At 42.1% G+C, this 19,850-nt stretch overlaps 2 protein-coding genes across 8 annotated transcripts in view; one reads left to right on the forward strand and one right to left on the reverse strand.

Annotated features, from left to right (window-relative positions):
- Positions 1 to 3,773, reverse strand: part of ALPK2 (alpha kinase 2) — a 62,890-nt gene extending 59,117 nt beyond the window's left edge. For 3 of the 4 annotated variants that reach the window (XM_053408789.1, XM_053408788.1, XM_053408790.1), the window contains exon 1: positions 3,025 to 3,768. The gene's annotated coding sequence lies outside the window, so the exon portion shown is untranslated. Of the gene's footprint in view, positions 1 to 3,024 lie in introns of all 4 variants that reach the window. The other variant, XM_053408791.1, reaches the window with a different exon arrangement.
- Positions 3,774 to 10,135: 6,362 nt separating this feature from the next.
- Positions 10,136 to 19,850, forward strand: part of MALT1 (MALT1 paracaspase) — a 40,770-nt gene continuing 31,055 nt past the window's right edge. The window contains exons 1-4 of one of the 4 annotated variants that reach the window (XM_053408810.1): positions 10,136 to 10,433; positions 13,924 to 14,090; positions 17,624 to 17,745; positions 18,567 to 18,717. In XM_053408810.1, the coding sequence (XP_053264785.1) occupies positions 14,000 to 14,090; positions 17,624 to 17,745; positions 18,567 to 18,717 (364 nt within the window). In that variant the 5' untranslated portion in view covers positions 10,136 to 10,433; positions 13,924 to 13,999. Of the gene's footprint in view, positions 10,434 to 10,539; positions 11,001 to 11,071; positions 11,303 to 13,923; positions 14,091 to 17,623; positions 17,746 to 18,566; positions 18,718 to 19,850 lie in introns of those variants that run through there. The other 3 variants (XM_053408808.1, XM_053408807.1, XM_053408809.1) reach the window with 3 other exon arrangements.

Here is a 19,850-nt window from a genome sequence, read left to right on the forward strand (position 1 = left end):
ACCATAACCCTCAGTAGAAGGGCACAGGGTCTGCAGTGATATGGCTATGGAGGAGCTTTAATCCATGCAGGTGGTGCAAAAGAAGCGAAGCTCACATGAATTCTAGAGCCTGGGAAATGAAGAGAAAAGGCACCATGCGCATTTGTCCCGGTTTGTGCCACCTGCTGTTTTAATCAAGCTCTGGCAGCTGCACCCAATCATTCAAACTCCCTCTTATACACACCAATCATGCTGGTGAAGGGTGCTTTGTACATACGGTATTCTTGCTTCCCGTTGAGGTGAGCTTAGAAGAGAGCAGCCTAGCCCAAAGGCTGAGAAAAGCAAGCATGTGTTGCTTGCTCTCCCTTGGATTGTACAGAAGCAGCAATTCGCGCTATTCATATTGTTCAAGTTGCTTTTCTTAAGTGCTCAGAGTGTCCTACTTTACAGAGGGCAGTCCTTTATTAGAAGGGCTCTCAGAGGGCATTCCTTCCTATCTGAAGGACTGTTTGGTCCAAGTCCAATTTCATGGTAACAAAACAGGAGGGGGGAAAGCAGGGGTATTGCAGGTGTACCTGAACAGCAAACCAAGTAAGCACACAGATAGCATCTGGTCATACCTTTCCCCACTGTGGTAAGATGTTTCTTATTTCTATTAAAATATAATATCCTGTTCTGGACAGGATTGTTCTCCCCTGGAAGGAGCGGGCCCACAGTTTGCGGTGACTTGGAAACTTCAATCAGTTAAAAATGCAGCATTTCAATTGCTGGGTTGGGTATCCTTCAGATCTCATAAACAGGATGCCAATTCATTTCCAGGCCCAATTCAAGGTGCTCACATTACTGCTTAAAACCCTAAACAACCCAGGCCCCGAATACCTGAAAGATTGCCTCCTTCCCTACAGAGGCTCTCAGATGCTAAGACTGGCCACTGCCCTCAGATGTTTGGTGGGTGGTGGTCCAGGAAAGGGCATTCACTGTGGCACTCGCTTCCCACCGAAGTGCTTCTGGCACCTTCATCATACAGGTTTTGGAGAATGCTGAAAACACACCCGTTCACCCTGGCTTTTGACACTTGAGATGCATATTTTTAGGATCCACCTTATTTTATATTGTTTTAAAACTGTTTTTAATATTGCATGATATTGTGTTTCAATATTAAAGTTGTGTTTTAATAGTCATAAACCACCCTGGGACGTTGGGGTGAAGGGCAGGTTAAAAATTGTAATAACCACCACCACCTTCGGTGGGGATAGGTAATGTATTCCAACCCTTGTTTCATGCAGGAATCTTGCAATTGCAGCATCCCTGACAGGTGGCTGACCAGCTTCTGCCTAAGTACTTCCCGCAGAGGAAAACCCACCACCTTCCAAGGCAATCTCTTCCACCGGATCACCAAGGCCTGGGTTCAAATCTTTGCTCAGCCATGAAGCTCACTGGGTGATTTTAAGCCACTCACTTCTCTCAGCCTCCCTTACTTCATAGGGATGGTGTGAGGACAAGATGGGAGAAACTCATATATGCCATTATGGACATAGAGAAAGGATGGGGGAAATATAAAAATGGAAGTATGTTCATACATATATCACCTAAGAGCATATAATACATATATACTCGGAAACACGTTTTGAAACTTCAATTTCTCCTGATTTAAGACCAATAGTGGGCTAGCGATATGGTGCGGGTTGGGCTGAGTTGTTTGACATCAGCCTTCTTGACATTACATGCTCCTGCTGCTTACTGAGAGGTAGAAGGGGAGGGGCAAGGCAGTGGCCGCTTAGTGTGGTGTCGTATGGATGCAGGGGCAGAAGCAGCAGATTGGCTCTGCCACTGCACCTGTACCAAGTTTTTGCTGTAGCAGTACAGCACTGGGAAGACAAGTCAGCAATGCAGCCCCACTGGTTGCTACTGCATAGGATTAATTCTGAAAACTATTTGAGCCAAACTAGGTGAGATACAGGAAACTCAGGAGCAATCTCCTGATAGTTTTTAACCGAAATGAAGCTGCAGTAGGATATGAATTTAATTGTAACAGTGGGAGGCAGAGGTGCTTCCCCATGGACCATTTCTCCAATCAAAATTGCCAGCAGTAGTTTTTCTCTTTCCAGGGGAAAACATACAAGGATCATACTCGGAGCTCATTGCAACCAAATTTCAGTAAATAAATAAGTAAGTTGGAAAACTGCTCTCACTTTCTCCTTGTCTAATCTAGTTTGGTCTTAGCTCTGGACAGAAATGAGACATTTTAAGCACTGGTGACTTAATTATTTAAGTCAATGGTATTTTTTTCCCAGCAAACTCTTGCAAAAAATCTAGTTTAAGTTTAATGTATTTTTCCTAACCTTATTGATCGGTGGTAATAATTGTTGATTAATTTAGACAGGAAAAGCATTGCCTATGCAGATTTTAGTTTAAAGAGGAGCTAATGAAATCTAGTAAATCACAGACACATGCTGATCTTGCTTCCATCTATTTTTAAATGTTCATCACGTAACTGTATCCGACGTATTCAACATGTGCAGTTTCTCTGGTCTGCATTTTGGGTATGTAGTGTACACATTCTATATATTAGCCACACACACTCACGTCAACAACTATCTATGATAATTCATTAGATATTTCATATAATGAGGTAGACACACTGTAAACTATTTTTCCAATGCGATTACAAACATCCATAACTACGGAGATAGTCGGCATTCTTTATGCACGGACCAGGTTTGCCAATTTTATTTCAGTGTTTATCTCCTAAATATATTATTCGGCACTTAATTTGAATAAAAAGGTATGGGACATTATTTGAGGACACCCCCAAGCGCTGCACACGACAACTATGAAAGGTTAGTAAAGCCTAGTAAGGTAAATAATTTACCAAAAGTAATATAATGAACAGCAATGCTGGTTAAACATGTGGTTTAGGGAAATATGAAAATGAAATAAATATGTAGCTATCTACACATCCTAAGAAAACAGAGAATGCAGATACAACTTTACAACAAGGCTATAAACTCTTCGCCAGCTGAAACAGCAAATGTGCATACTTACATCGTAAGGCTCTCCTCGGAAGGGCTTGTGTGACATAGAAAGAAGGGTAACTTGTTTCCCTCTACTGTGGCGATATCCCAAGACAAAACCAAGTTGTAAGTAATTCCCGCTTGTAGCAAGCGAGGCTGAAAATATCAGTGTTGTTTTGCTGGGTCTGATCATATCACAGCGATCAGTTAAGGGTGGGTTATTTCATCACAAGGCAGCAGGTGATTCTTCCCAGGAAGATCTTGGCGGGAGACTCTGGGCCTGGAGCTTCAGATCACATCTTCCCCTGTCAGGACTCAGGATACATAAAAAAAAAACACCCCGTGCTTTTTAATGGAAAAATAACGAGGCATTAAGATTATTACGTTTTGGAGCTCAGTACCTCAGTTTTAGTTCATAGGCATGTTCTTAGTTACACATCTGCTTTCTCAAGTAGAAATTAAAAGCCATTAATCCCCTCAACATCTCTAGTTGCCTGGGAAAGATTCAACGAGAGGGTTTTGTGTTTTTTAATTGAGACAGGTGGGAATAAATGGGAAATCCTATTAACTCAGGAAATTAACGAGACTTAACTGTTACCAGCGGAAGAGAATGCACTTTTAAGCACTTGTATGGAAATCAGTGTTAGTTCCTGGAGGGTAAAATGGGCACTGAAGATATTATATAAGTCAGGAGAATTTAGGCAAAAAAAGAATAAGCATATAATGGCACACCTAAAATGAGACCATCAGAAATGTTTTGAATTCTCTCACATATGTGTATGAATGAGAGATGCATTTGTGTTTGTCTATGTGAGGTGAGTGTGTGCAAAAGAGTGTGGTACAGCCACCTTGTGTGAATTCTGCCATCAGGATCAACTGCACATGGATGCTCCATGGTAAGCTTGAGGTTGACTGTATTCTCCTTAATGTTGTTTTATGTCATGTCCCCATGGCAGCCCTGAGATCTTTTGATGAAGGGCGGTATATAAATTTAATAAATAAATTTTAAAAATGCCCTACATGGCATCAATTTTGTGACTGATGACCACAGCACTTTCTCAAAATTCAAAATGTTTGCACTGGTCCAAAAACACAGATGACTCCTGGCCTACATAATGCCTCAAATAATCCTAGCTCTTGGCTAAGGCAACATTCCCCAAAGCTCAACCAGGAGAATCCATTGGATTAGCCTCCCACCACTCCTCTGCATCCATCCAGCCAGTCCATGACAATTTCTGCCTTGAATATTCATCTTGCACTCCCTTCCCTTTGAGTATTTCTGACAATGGGATCTCACCCAGTAGTTTCCTAAGCTTTTTCAAATTGGCCTTCTTAAAGTCCAGAGAACATCTCTGACTACTCAGCTTCCCCTTGCTCCTGTATCATGAAGCTGAAGAGGACACAGTCACTTCCCCCCGAGGTTCCCAGCACTTCCACTTCATCAAGCAGCTCCTCCGTGTTGGTGAGGACCAGGTCCAAGACAGATGATCCCCTTGTTGCTTCTTCCACCTTTTGGGAAATGGAATTGTCACCAAGGCAATGGAGAAATTTGTTGGACCTTACATTCTTGGCAGAGTTTTAGTTCCAACAGATACTGGGGTAGCTGAAGTCCCCCGTGACTATATCTCTCCTTTTTGAATTTTTTTTTTATATAAGATATTTATTAAGATTTTTTATAAAATTACAATAAAATAAAAAAAGAAAAAAGAATAACAAAAATACAGAGTAAAGAAACTTTTTTTTAAAAAAAGAACACACATAAATTTTCAGTTACTTATTTTCTTTTAACTTGTTTCCCGGACCTCCTCATACCTCCCTTTTTTGTATTCCACTCCAAATTGTTAGTTCAGCAAATCCTTACCATTATATTATTACCTATTTATAATCTTTTTTTTTCATATTCTCTTAAAGCATTACAGCTGGAAACCACTTAATTTCAATCCAACATCATTCTAACACTCATTAATTTTACAATATTTCTGTAGATAATCTTTAAATTTCTTCCAATCTTCTTCCACCGACTCTTCTCCCTGGTCTCGGATTCTGCCAGTCATTTCTGCCAATCCCATATAGTCCATCACCTTCATCTGCCATTCTTCCAAAGTGGGTAGATCTTGTGTCTTCCAATACTTTGCAATAAGTATTCTTGCTGCTGTTGTAGCATACATAAAAAACGTTCTGTCCTTCTTTGGCACCAATTAGCCGACAATGCCCGGAAGGAAGGCCTCTGGTTTCTTCAGAAAGGTATATTTAAATACCTTTTTCATTTCATTATAGATCATTTCCCAGAAAGCCTTAATTCTTGGGCACGTCCACCAAAGGTGAAAGAATGTACCTACAGTTTATTTGCATTTCCAACATTTATTGTCGGGCAGATGATATATTTTTGCTAGCTTGACTGGGGTCATGTACTACCTGTATATCATTTTCATAATATTCTCTCTTAAGGCATTGCATGCCGTGAATTTCATACCTGTGGTCCCCAACTGTTCCCAGTCAGCAAACATAATGTTATGTCCGACATCTTGTGCCCATTTAATCATAGCAGATTTCACCGTTTCATCCTGAGTATTCCATTTCAACAGCTCTCCTTTTTGAATGTTTGGTAAACTGCTCTACAAAGGCATCATCCAAGTCTTCAGTCTGGCTTGGAGGTCTATAGCAGACCCGTAAGGTCACTGTTGTTTCCCTCTCCTACCATTTTTACTCCATACTCCTTCCATGCTCCAGGTCATGGATCTCTTCACACGTGTACACATCCTTTACATATAATGCTACACATCCTCCCTTCCTAATAGGTCTATTCCTTTTGAATAGCTTATGTCCCTCAATTTCTACATTTTAGTCATGAGTCTCATCCAACCAGGTTTCAGTGATGCCTATTAGGTCGTATTTGCCATCCTGTTTTAAGAGCTCCACTTCATCTTGCTTGTTTCCCACACTCTGTGCATTAGAATAGAGGCAACAGAAAGCATGAGTCATTCCCTCCAGCTTCCTTCTTGCAATTTCTTGCCATTTAGCAGGTTTCTGAAGCACCACCTGAGTTTCCTGTGCATCAATGAAGTGATTATCCCCAGTACCAGGTGTACTGTTGTCTGCAATATTGCCTCCCTCCTCCTCAGGATTTAGTGTAAATCCTGATGTCATCCTCTTGATGTCATGAACTGGTTGGATGCCAAGGAGTCGTGGGAGTGCCAGCTGGGAAACCCCCAAGGGAAGAAGGCTCAGAGCCCAGGGATTGGTGCTGGGATGATGATGAGTAGTCAGAAGGAGAAGAGGGAGAAGACTGGGAGGAACAGATGTTGGAAGCTGAAGAGGTAACAGGGCTTAGTGAGCAGGAAGAGGCTGTGGTAGAGAACAGTCCAGAATTAGAGGCAGAAATGGAGGCAGAGATGAGGCAGGCTGCTGAAGAATCCAGGGAGTCTCCCCCTCCTGCTGCAACCAACTCCCCTCCCCTCTGCACTATGAGGCAGGTTATGTGGAGTGTCGATCAGTAGCCTTCTGTGTTCCGACTGTAAAACACAGTTGAGCTTTAACAAAAGATATTCAGCTGAAACGGAATCTTAGCTTTTAATCAGAAATACAAAGAAATGTTGCCATTTAAACAGCTAGCATGATGTACAAACCTCATAAAAGAAAAGGAAATAAGTATCCTGCCTCTGCTTGATTATTTTCCTCCTTAATCCTCTACACTAATCTATCACACTCAATAGGAAAACTTGAAAGCCTAATTACCACCCCATTCACTTCCCAGAACAAGGAATTTCAAATTACTCTGAGATTTGGCAGATGACACATTTGACCCTGCTCTGAAAAAAAGGCAGGGTTGCACCAAATGTTTCCCTGCTGTTGCCCAACTACCTGTAATACTCAGCTAAACTGCATCCAACCGTAGATTATTATCATTTTTCGTAGATGCAATATTTTATTTTAAGGACATCCTTCTCTGCAGCAGCTAATTCATTAGTCTATTTAATATATTGATATACCACTATTCATTATAAAAGTCTACGGTGATGTCCAAAATACATTAAAACAACAATATGTTTAAATAGTAAATGCAGCAATTTACAGTGGAATTAAAATCTAGGCATTAAAAGCATCCAACCAAAGCGCAACACATTTAAAATCTATTTAAAACATAGTTTCTTAACTTCCCAAATGAAATCAAGGTATCCCAGTACTGCAAGCCTACAGTTGTATGAATGAGCTTCACATATGACTGCCATCCTCAAAGTCCCAGCACCTGATAACTGGACTATAGAATCTAGTTATCTTAATTCTTAACTCTTAAGAAGTCTTAACTATTCAAATACTAGAAGCATATTATTGGAGTCATTGTCTGTCTAATGTAACACTTCATTGCTCATACAACTGTGAACACTCAGTTGTGCAATAAAGCAGCTTATCTAAACAGTTTGTAAGATGCAAAAGCCAACATCCACTTAATTAGTTATTTGCAAGGCTAAGTGCCAGTTGCTAAGATACGTTGCTGAACGTATATAGCATTGCCAAAAAGGTTAATGCAGCCAGTGTCGTAATATTTTAGCGCACATTAGTTCATGTTTTCATTGTTTGCATGCCAAAAATTCCTCACCCAAGTGGAAAGTGCTCTGCTCATGGGTACTTCAGAACAGGAGAGGAAACATTTAAAAGAGGATGGCATTCCTAGAAGAGGGTTTCCCGAAAACTTTCTATGCAAATTAGGGTAATCTGCATTGGAAAATTTTCAGCTTGCATCATAACATTTTCTGGCGCCATAAGGAGTGATCTAATTTAGCATGCTTATTTTACTTGTATTTGCTAAACAAAGCTTTTAAAAAGCACCCCATGATATTTTGTTTTTGTCCCAATGGAAATATTTGAGGGAGGGGGTGGAATAAAGCACACTTAATATGGTTTAAATGCCATGTTCTGTGGACATTTTTTATTGGATTTTTTATTTTAAAAATTAAAGACAATAGGATGTACTCCCATCATATTGTTTAAATTTAAGGGGGAAATCCACAAGGTACTGAAACAAGCTGACACACTAATAAATTTTAGTGCCCAAAGAAGTGTGCTTGATTTGCTAATTCACACACTTGGTTGCTATAATCACCTGAAAAACATTAATTACAACTTTGAAACTGTCACGTTTGCCTAATATTGTACTTTTGGCATCCATTCAATGTTACTAATGAACTTCTGTTACCAGAATGAAAGAAGCAAATCAATAGGGGGGAAGACACATCGCAGCTCCTGCACAAGAAATGGCTTTTGGGCAACACTCTATGCACGTAGTGTATCTGAATTAACCATTTCCTTATTAGGAATGTGTTCCCCAAATGCCCTTTCCCTCTGTCTGTCTGAGCAGCTTTTCCCAACCTGTTGCCCAAAGAATCCTGGTATCTATTATTTACCTCCCACAGAGCTACAGGTCCCAGCACCCTTAAGAGATTACAGTTCCCAGGATTATTTGCAGCAAATCATGTGCTTGTAACTCCATCAGAGAAGCTGCCAAAATTTGTGTGACTGTTTTGGGCTGGATGACACCTCAGAGTCCCCTCCCAACCAAGTGATTCATGACTGTGTTTCTGTGAATGGATTTTCCTGTGAGTGTAAGTTTCTCAGCACTCTCTTTTGTTAAGGAGAATAGCTCACTTCCAGAAACTCCCAGAAACGATTTTAGAGAAGTGGGCATGTATTTTCTTCCCTCACCTTTCCTCTCCCCTAGTTGCAGATGAGGTCGTCAAGCTGCAATGCATGCAGAAACAGCTCTTCGATAGAAAGAAAGAGGGGCGCAGGTGTCTCCCCATGTGGGACAGCAGTACTGTATCCTGGAAAATGAAGGAAACCAGAAAGCAAGGGAGAAGTGCTACAGCCACCGTCTCTACAAAGGGATAAATGGGGAACCAATACAACTTGATTTTTGAAAGATAGGGTATTCGGAAACGGGTGGAAGTGATAATAAAGGCAGTGCTATTTTTCTAGAACGCCTTCCTTGTTCTCTTACAATGGCAATAATGCCCACCTGAGAGGTGCTGGAACGGAGTTCTCTGTGAACAGAAGGACTGCAATGGTTCCTAGAGGTTTACAAAAGAGGGAAGTCATCAGTGTTGTATGTAAGAACTAATGAAGCGCACCAATGGACTCACAGAAGTTCAGTCCAGTGCTTTAAAAAAACTACTATAATGCTGCACTGGGGCATATGAAATAATGAGAGAGTACTGCACCAGCGAGCATAAGAAAAGTTTATTTCTTATGCAACTAAGTTGCACACATCTAGGATAGCTGAACAGGACTCCGGGTCAGAAGGTTGGAACCAGGCCAGTCTTAAGACGCAGGACATCTAATATTAGAAATGAAGTACTGGGTAGAGGGAGAATCTGGAACAAGTTGTGAGAAAGTCAAGAGAGTCACAACCATATAATTAAAAAACAACAACACACAACTAGATGGCAATCCAGGAGCCAGTCAGACAAAAGCTTTTATCTGAGCTGAACAAGTCAGATGGAAAGAGAGCTGAGGCAAAAGGGAGAACCTACTAAGAAACTGAGTGGTGTTTGTGTCCATTTTCAAGGAGGGCAATTTTGCAGGCTGAGAGGCTGTATACTGGCATGGAAAGACATTGAGGATAGAAGCAGGGCATTGAAATCCTACAAGGGGCAGCAGGAAGCATGAGGCTTCTATCCTATACACTCAACTGGGAGCAAGACCCACTGTACTCAGAGAACTTGCATCTGAGTAGGCAGATGTTGAGAATCACAGTACAGTGGTACCTCGGGTTAAGTACTTAATTCGTTCCGGAGGTCCGTTCTTAACCTGAAACTGTTCTTAACCTGAAGCACCACTTTAGCTAATGGGGCCTTGAGCCGCCACCACACGATTTCTGTTCTCATCCTGAAGCAAAGTTCTTAACCCGAGGTACTATTTCTGGGTTAGCGGAGTCTGTAACCTGAAGCGTATGTATTTAAGCATATGAAGGAAAACCACCGAAGATAGCAAAATTGGGTGCTGTGAAGTCTGCTTCATATATTGCATTTTAGTGAGCTACGTATTGCAGTTTCAGCAGGTCTGAATGCAGGATTTTTGTTAGGGAGGGCAGGCCTTTTGTTTGGTGGGCGGGGCAGAACCTCAGTTTGCTATGTATTTTTATTGATTTTTTAGGGGGGCAGCTGCCCCTCCCTATGGCTACACTCATCTTAATGTACAGTACTAAAACTGGGGCAAGTGTTATCTGTTTCACAACAGACTTCACAGAATCTTGTTTCATAGAGTCTTGCCACATCCAAGAATGGCCTAAGGCACTTTAGTATACAAGCAGGAAAGCACGGCACTCTGCAACATTTCACTGCACAGGTCCAAACCTATAATGCATTGCTTATTATTATTATTCCTACCACCAACACGGCACCTTGAGGTCCTTGCAGGAAAGGCGGGACGCTGCTAGAGAGATAGGTAAATGAAAATGAAATAATAAAAAATATGCACGCATTAACCCTCACCCCTCAGCAAGGAAGCAGGATGTCTGATTTTGGAGAGGGGCCACACAGGTGCCTCCCTCCAAAGCCTGGCAAACACGAACTCCCCTCTGAGAGGGGCGGGAAAGGCGCGCGAAATTTCGGAGAGGCGGCGGCGCGGCCTGCCTGCCCCGGTGTCGGCTTCCCCACAGCCTGGAGAGGGCGGGCGGCTGAGGAGAAGCGAGGCGAGGCTCCGGCGCGGGGCCTCCGCGGGCTTCCTGCTACGACGGGGCGGGGATTTCCTGAGGAGTTTCGCGGCGCCTTGCTTCCCTTTCGCTTTTTGCACGCAAAGTCCGAGGGAAAAAGAAGTCTTTCTGAGGGGACGAGCCTCCTCCACCGGCACCGGCATGGCGGGCTCGCTGCCGCCGGCCGCCCCTCTGCCCATCCACCGTCTCGAGGAGCCGCTGCTGAGGAGGCTGAGCGGCTCTCTGGACCGGGCGGCTCCGGGCAGAGGCTGGAGGGACTTGGCGCAGCTGGCCGGCAGCCACCGCGGCGTGAAGCTGAGGTGAGGCGAGGTGTAAGGGGTGCGGGGACCTCGCTGGTGCCTCAGGCCGTCGAGGGAAAGGCAGGCCTCTCTCTCTCTTTTTGCGAGGCTTTCGGGCGCCACAGGAGTCTTCGTCGGCTGGCCTGAAACCCGTTTGTGGGCGCTTTGCGTTGATGAGGAGGAGGAGGAGGAAGACGCTCCCCCAGCGATGCTGGATGAGGAGACTCGGGGCAGGGCGAGAAAAGTGCTTCCTCGCACACAGTTTAAACAGTGGAACTCGCTGCCACATGACGGCCGCCCGCTTGCATAGCTTTTAAGAGCGGGTTAGAGAAGGCTAAGCCATATGAAAGAATCTTTCACATGTGGTGGACGTGTAAAAGGGTAAAAGAGTATTGGAAAAACTGTAATTTATAATGAATTTTTTTGGGGGGTGGGGGGGATGTTTTTAAAAGCACTTTCCTAAAAAAACACACAAAGAAAAACCAGAGTTCTTTTTGTTGGGGATAATTCAGATGGAAATTCCCAGGTGTCAAAAAAGGTTATTTATGTACGCCACTACTGCTGTCCATCTTTCATTAGCCCCAGAATGGGAAAACGAGCGAGGTCCCAACCAAAGAAGAATGGCAACTTAAACTGATGGAATATGCGCAGCTTGTGGACCTAACATATAGAATAAGAGAACAAGAAGAACATGCGCTTAAAGAAGATTGGATAATGTTTATTGAGCATGGGGGGGCATTGTGTACACTTGAAAACGTCGGCAGCAATAAGATAAATTCAACAGTGTGAATAAGTTTTGATGGATGTAATAATGGAATTCTGAATGGTTTAGTTTATGTAAAACATTCAGGGATTTATGTTATGTTATTCAAAATGAACCATGGAAAGAGAAGAAGGGAAGTCATTGATATTTTAAGGTTGTTTAAATGAAAATTCTAAACTGTAAAACAGAAAATTTAATCAAAATTATATATATGTGTGTGTGTGTGTGTGTGTGTGTGTGTATATATATATATATATATATATATATATATATATGAAGGCTAAACTAAAACAGAAAAGTGCCTGCACATTTGCAAAGCTAAGCAGGGTCCGGTGCTCAAAAGGATATGTTTGCATGATGCTCTTGAAATGACTGTTTTGCTCATAGCTGAGTTAATGGGGGGGGGGGAGAGAACCGCCTTCCCCTAATCAAAATCAATACAGATCTGAGGTTCTGCCCTCAAAAGCCTCCACTCCCCACAAAAATGCTGGCTACACCAATGACTAAGTTCACTTCTATATCCTGCATCGTGGACCCCCCCCCCATAGTGCTGTTGTTGGGCCTTCTTTACAGCCACAGCAGGCACTGTAATTCTTCCAAATGTGCATTTCTGCATTGACTCCTGAGACAGACGGATGCCAACCCAACAAAAATAATAGATTGGCTTTCAAGAGGTGGGACCAGGAGGAAGATCAGGCTCTCCAAAGTTATCTCAAACCTCTTCACTGTTTCTATGGGCTGAAAGAAGTGATAATGGGGTTTGGGTTTTCCTGGAAGGATTTACACCACAGTATGTGTTTCGCAATGGAAGACATGTCCCTTTTAGGAATGCATGCTTTCATAAAATGAATGGGCAACATAATAAATGGACAAAGCACAAATCAAATTAGGCAACTGGAAGGGGTGCAACAGTGGCCAAATCTAAAATCAAAGTTGTAATTAAATTTTTTTTGGGGGGGGTGTGGCAGCTATATATTTATCTGCCCAGCTCTTCAGGCATGCTAAAATTGGTATATTAATAATTTTCAGTACCTTTCTCCCTTTAATATTTAAATAGCACATGAGAAGTGTGTGCTATTGAGCTGTCATGTCTTAACTTATTTCCAAGTATTCCAATAAAAATAATTTTCAGGTGGATCTTGGAAAAGCAGACAGTAAAAGTAGAACAATAGAAAACTTCATTGGAAAGTGATGGGGGAAAGACCTGACAGTACAGGTAGAAAATAGCCATAGCAGCTATCTTTTAGGCTTCCTTTAATGGGATTTTGAATCAAGGCAGCATTTAAAGGATAACATATTGGACTCTATGTTTCTTCCCAAAGGAACCCATCATGATAAAAAATATAATCAGCTAAACACAATTATTACATTTCATAGAATCATAGGATTACAGAGTCAGAAGGGACCCCAAGAGTCATCCAGTCCAACTCCTTGCAATGCAGTGTATTTATTTCAACAATTTCATAGAATCATAGAGTTGGAAGGGACTCTGAGGATCATCCAGCCCAGTGGTTCCCAAAGTGGATGATACCGCCCCCTGGAGGGCACTGGGACGATCGGGGCGGGGGCGGTAGTAGCCTCTGGATGGCAGGTTTCCCACTTCAGTTTGTTCTGTTGTCCAAGATAGCCAAATTGTGAGCAACAGTATTCTGATACTGGGATTCATAACATTGCATGAATCCTTCATCAAAGTAAATATACACTCTCTAGAAATGAGGCTAATGATAAGCTGGAATATTATAGACAAAAGAGTTAAGTAAGTATGGGGCTTAAAGCATCACTGTAAATACAGAGTCATATTCTTGTTAAAAGGAACCGAGAAGTTGTATTGAGGAAGTGTTTGATATAAATAGCTGGGCAGTCTACATTCACATATTTCACTCTAGCACCAGAACTCGTTTTTGAGGCATGTTCTAGGGGAGAAAGGTTTTTAGTCCCATAATTAGTCATAGTCATATCATAGTGGGATGTGGGTGGCACTGTGGTCTAAACCACTGAGCCTCTTGGGCTTGCTGATCAGAAGGTTGTCGGTTTGAATCCCCGTGGCAAGGTGAGCTCCCGTTGCTCTGCGAGATGAGCACTGCAACCCCATAGTCGCCTTTAACTGGACTTAACTGTCCAGGGGTCCTTTACCTTTCATAATTATATGTTTTCTTTTTTATATTTTATGATTCTTTGCAGTTCCCTGGAATTGGAACAGTGTTCTCTCCAAGTACTGGAGCCTGAAGGAAGTCCGAGCTGGAGTCTTCTTCAACTAATGGGAGAGAGAGGTTGCACTGTGTTGGAGCTGACAGAATTGCTGCAGGCCTTAGAACACACTGAGGCACTTCAGTGCCTCAACCCCCCAAGTGAGTTTATGGTTCTGCTAAATCTGAGTTATGTGTTATGTTGAAAATTTGGAAAGTGGCTTGGCTCTGCTGGTTCAGAACTTGGGAGGCTTCCACGAACAGGCAAGAAAATATTGGAGGCTAAAATCATAACTGGGAGGGAAGGAAGGGAGAATGGTCAACTTTCTCCTCTCATTTCCAGTTACCTGTCTTGTTTTGGAGCTATCAAAGTCCCTTCAGCTTCACCTGTTGGGAGGGAGACTTTAAAGGTCTACATGTGCAGACTCAGAGTCAGGCTACTTTTATGCTAAGTGCAACATTTTCCAGACTGGTAGCCATTTTAGTCTCTTGCAGCAAGAACAAATACAGTGGTACCTTGGTTTATGAACTTAATCCATTCCGGAAGTCCGTTCTTAAACCGAAACCGTTCTTAAACCGAGGCGCGCTTTTCCTAATGAGGCTTCCCGCTGCCGGTGCCCTTCCACCATTTGGATTCCGTTCTTAGACCGAGGTAAAGTTCTCAAACCTGGACACTACTTCCGCTTTTGTGGAGTTCGTAAACTGAATCATTCGTAAACAGGACTGTTCTTAAACCGAGGTACAACTGTATTGGCAAATATATTATGGAAGAAGATTTTGTGGACCACAATCCACCTCACTAGATATGTAACCTGGCAATCCATGACCCAGTGTACTTAGGGTATGCTAAAGACAAAATATAAAGCAGACTTTCAGAAGCCAGGGTTCTGATGCAGTGAGCTGCCACAAAGGCAAATAAGTATTTAGGATGGGGTGGAATGACAGCTATACGAGTCACATGAAAAGTAAAGGTAACAGCATTGGCCCATAAGAAAAATCCCATGCATATCAGGGCAATACGTTTGTCAGGCCAACCACAGTATCATGAAATAGTGTGCAGGCTTTTGAATTCTCCATACCTCTTCATCATGCAAAACAAAAATGGTAAATAAGGCAGAGTGGGGGAGTTGACTGCTTGTAAAGCCATGAGTCTGTGTCTTGAAAGAGTCTTAATACAGAATGTGGTAGGAAATAGCATGCATGCAAATTAGGCTCTTTTAGTTGGCAGCATATCAGTGTAGCATCTTGCCTTAAGGTGTTGAGTTGGCCTTGTATGCAGTGACAGCAGTGTGTACTGGACCTCTGGTGTGAAAATCCATCACCTTTATTGGAGGTACTGTAGAAACCCCTTGTTTTAGTCCAAGGATGCATGATGGACAGGAGGACATGGAACATCTCTCATGTGAATTTTGGCTCCACAAAGCCGTCTTTCTCTCCCCCTCCCTTTTTAATAATATAATTATAATTATAATTTATTACTTAGGGCTTTACCATTTAAACACCTAGTATCATAGAAAACACCTTGTTGTAAAGTAACCAATGCTAAGTTTTCTAAATATTACCAGTTGAGTCTTAAAACAAGTTAAACATTGTCACGTTATCAGAAACCAGACATTAAAATCTGTTATCAATAACCAAACAAGAAAGAGAAATAAATAAAAAGTGGGTGGGGCAAAATCGCTTCCTTTCTTCTGTTAGATCACATAAAGAAAAATTCGCAAAACGTTGCCATTCATAAAATTTCTTACTTTATATATTTCTTGTTTCAAATTAGTTGTTCTGTATGCGACTTCACATGCCTGTTTGGTATCATTTGTTTATATCTGGAAATAGAGTCAGATTGGGGGGGGGGGAATGTGTCTGTGTGTTTAGTAACACAAAAAATCAAATAGGATGTACAGATCAATCAAAGGCAAATAAAAAAAAACTGTGACTGTGAATGAGTGAAGTACAGAGATTGTTTACATCTTCATCTTCAATATTAAAAAGTACCGTATTTTTTGCTCTATAAGACTCACTTTTTCCCTCCTAAAAAGTAAGGGGAAATGTGTGTGCGTCTTATGGAGTGAATGCAGGCTACGCCGCTATCCCAGAAGCCAGAACAGCAAGAGGGATTGCTGCTTTCTCTGCGCAGCGATCCCTCTTGCTGTTCTGGCTTCTGAGATTCAGAATATTTTTGTTCTTGTTTTCCTCCTCCAAAAACTAGGTGCGTCTTGTGGTCTGGTGCGCCTTATAGAGAGAAAAATACGGTAAATACAAACCGATGGGTCAGAATTTACATCTAAATGAAATCAGGTCAAAAGCCATTTTAAAAGTAGAATTGGTTGGGGAAGAGGGCAGTCTGAAACATGTCTAGGCCAGGCAAAAGGAGAATCCATCAGCATGAAGGCAAATGCCCCCTCCATAGCGATGCGTGAATCATGAATGGAATTTTATTTCACAACAGAATAAGATAGGTGTGCCATGCTGGTTGATTACTTTAGCTATGTCAGTTCAAGCTACTCTGTTTGTACATCTGTGTATACACAAAGGATGGGGTTGCTTATCAGCCACAGACCATTAAGGTGAATGTGGCTATAATGTTGCCACTTTGCAGTAGTGCTGAATAAAAACAGGTGCTCCTTCTGAGAGTTCTATAACAGCAATCCCATCAAAATTCCAGGCAAATGAGAAATATTCTGCTTGCATATGTTGACATTGTAACCTTGACTGTGTAGAGAGCAAATTGAATTTAATGACCACCTGCCAATGCAATATAGAGGTCAAAGTCTTCATTGTTGTGATTTTATTCACCTTTGTTGGCTTAAGGTCTTCGTTGGCGCTGTGGTCTAAACCACTGAGACTCTTGAGGTTGCCGATTGTAAGGTTGGCAGTTTGAATACCTGTGACGGGTGAGTTCCCGATGCTCTGTCCCAGCTTCTGCCAACCTAGCAGTTCGAAAGTAAACCAGTGCAAGTAGATAAATAGGTTCCGCTAGGGCGGGAAGGTAAATGGCCTTTCCGTGCGCTCTGGTTTCCGTCAGTGTTCCATTGCGCCAGAAGCAGTTTAGTCATGCTGGCCACATGACCCGGAAAGCTGTCTGTGGACAAATGCTGGCTCTCTTGGCCTGAAGCAAGATGAGTGCCACACCCCATAGTTGCCTTTGACTGGACTTAGCCATCCAGGGGTTCTTTACCTTTTACCTTACCTAAAATATGGGCAGTGTTCTCATAATATTTTAATTGCATGCATAGAGATAAGAACCTAGTTAACTACCCTTTAGCCGCGATTCTTAAGTTCAAGCTAGCATGGCACGGCTCATATGTCATGTAAATCCATAGTTAATGTTTAACTGCAGTTTAGTGCAAACAAGCAACAAACATGCTGCTTTAAAGTCTGTGATTCTGGCCACACGAGAGGCTTGGGCTTGCTTTGTCATCTGAACCCGGCCATGTGGTTTGTTTCTCTCTAGAGATATTCCCAAGGTTTGTTCTTGATTTACCACCCATGGTTTGCTTGGGAGTACCAAACCTCCAGCTTGGGTTCGGCTGGCACAATGATATCAAAAGCCACTGAGATGTCAAACAACAGAAGTAACAGGACTTTATTCTCAAATTGTCTTGCAAACAATTCACAATTACGTTAATAATAAAACATCAAGTGTAAATGGTTCAATCTTTTGCATTAAACATGACTTGTCTTTTCTTTTTTTACAGGTATAATGATAGTTGTAGAACCAGAATCTCAAGCTGTTCTATCTGGCCAAACAGTGAAGCTAAGCTGCTGGGCAGCTGGTTATCCACTTCTTCATTATCAGTGGTTCAAAGAAAACAAAGCGGTAAATCAATTTACAAGGAAGCTCTGGGAATAACGGGTGTGTTGATAAGTAAACTATGAAGCAAAATGGTCATCATTCTTAGCTGGTAAATAAAACTGCTAATATCATAATGCCATTCTGCAAACGAATGGTGAGATCATACTTGGAATGTTGTGTACAGTTCTGGTTGCTTCACCTCTAAAAGGATATTGTAGATCTAGAAAGGATTCAGAAAAGGGCACTCAAAATGGCCAGGGAATTAGAGCAACTCGCCTATAAACATTTGGCCTTTTTCTTTTTGAAAAAGTGAGGTTTATTCAAGTACAAATGGTGTGGACAAATTGGAAATACTAGTACTCATGGCCATCCAAAGAGGCTGAATATTGGAAGATCCAGGATAGCCAATATAAAATAAATCATTGCACAGTGCATAATTAAAACTATGGCATTTCCTGAACATGATGGAATTCCCTCCTGCAGGCTATCAACTTGAGTGGCTTGAAATTCTTGATGAATTCTTTGAGGATAAGACTTTTTTAAAGCTATCATTGGCATATTTTGCCTCTACTGGCTTGCTTCTGAATGCCAGTTGCTGGAATATCATGGGGAGAGTGCTGTGGTATTCAGGTCCCACTTCCAAGCTTCCTATAGAGTCTAGTTGGCCACTTGGATAACAGAATGTTGGACTACATGGACCTTTGGCCTGATCCAGCATAGCTCCTTTAATGTTCATATGTTAAGTTAATCTTTGATTATAGTTCTTGTATGAAAAAGCAAGTACTATTGTGCTTTATCCTCCATCGTTGCAATTTGCATTTTATTTTTTTTTGTTTCTAACTCAGGTTCCACGTGGCAATACCCAAGAACTGGTGCTCAACCAAGTAAGTGCAGAGGATGCTGGTTTTTACATATGCCGAGTAAACAGTGACTATACTTACCAGTTCAGCCAGTGGGCACAGCTCGATGTCTGCGAAATCCAAGGAGCTTGCCATGGTGAGTTAAGAAACGTATGTCATACAATAAAAGCATTCTGCTGCGACGATGATGCTTTTGGGTCTTTGCGGCCAATGGGTTATGGCTGCTTACGTGTTACTGTTTTTTCTTCTCTTGGTAATGATTGTGAAGAATGTCTCAGACCGGCGTAGAGCCACTGATGATGGAATTTTCCTCCTGCTCTATAGTTCCTGCTTCCAGAAAGTACAGGTGCTCCTGTCCGTTGTTCTCCATGCCTCCGTCTTGAGAACAGGATTGTTCCCCCCTCTTTTTTCTGCTTTGTTTCAACTTGCAGCCACTTCCTATAAGTAGTAGAATCAAATGGAAATGCTTTTCCTGAGGCTTACCACCTCACTTAGCAGGTGCAGAGGGTTAATGTTGTGCATAATGTTAAAGGTGCAGAGGGTAAATGCCCACATAATAAAAAGCCGCTTGTCACGAGTGTGGCCTTTGCCTGACATCTTAGCTTTCTTTGTGGAGGGAGGTATTTCTGCATTAGGGAAGCATTCAGACTTGCCACCACCTAGAGCCTGAGGTGATTCAGTCTATAAAAAGCATAGCCATTTGATTCCACTGGCTGCATAAAAGGGCCCCGAGTTACAATTAAAGTATATGTTCAGATCCCCTCCTACCCTTCAGTCTCTTTTGGTCTTCCCTAATCTAGGGCTTATTCAGCTGCTCAGTCAATGCAAGTCCCAAAGTCATTTTTGTGATATTTTGTGATAATCTTTGCATGATTTATTGTTCTCCCCACCCCAGTCAGCCTCTGCTTGAGCAGGCAAGCACACATACAAATAGGACCATAGCTCAGTGGTTGGGACAACCCAGCCAGATGGGCGGGGTATAAAATTATTATTATTACTATTAGTGGTAGAGCACCTGCTTTGAATGCAGAAGGTCCCAGATTCAATTTCTGGCATCTCCAGGTAGGGCTGAAGATGAGTCAATAGTATGATACCATGATCTTCATGGAATGGTTGTGAGGCATTGGGAAGAGATAGTTCACCTCTGTCAAAAAATGTATTCAGTATAGATATATTCTCCCAAACTGAGAGGGGGAACGTGCAGGTTCAACCCCCCCCCTCAAATCCCCACAGCCCTGAAAAACTACGAGTGAAACATTCACAAAATGA

This window comes from Podarcis raffonei, chromosome 11 (genome assembly GCF_027172205.1).
Source record: "Podarcis raffonei isolate rPodRaf1 chromosome 11, rPodRaf1.pri, whole genome shotgun sequence".
Classification (NCBI taxonomy): domain Eukaryota; kingdom Metazoa; phylum Chordata; class Lepidosauria; order Squamata; family Lacertidae; genus Podarcis; species Podarcis raffonei.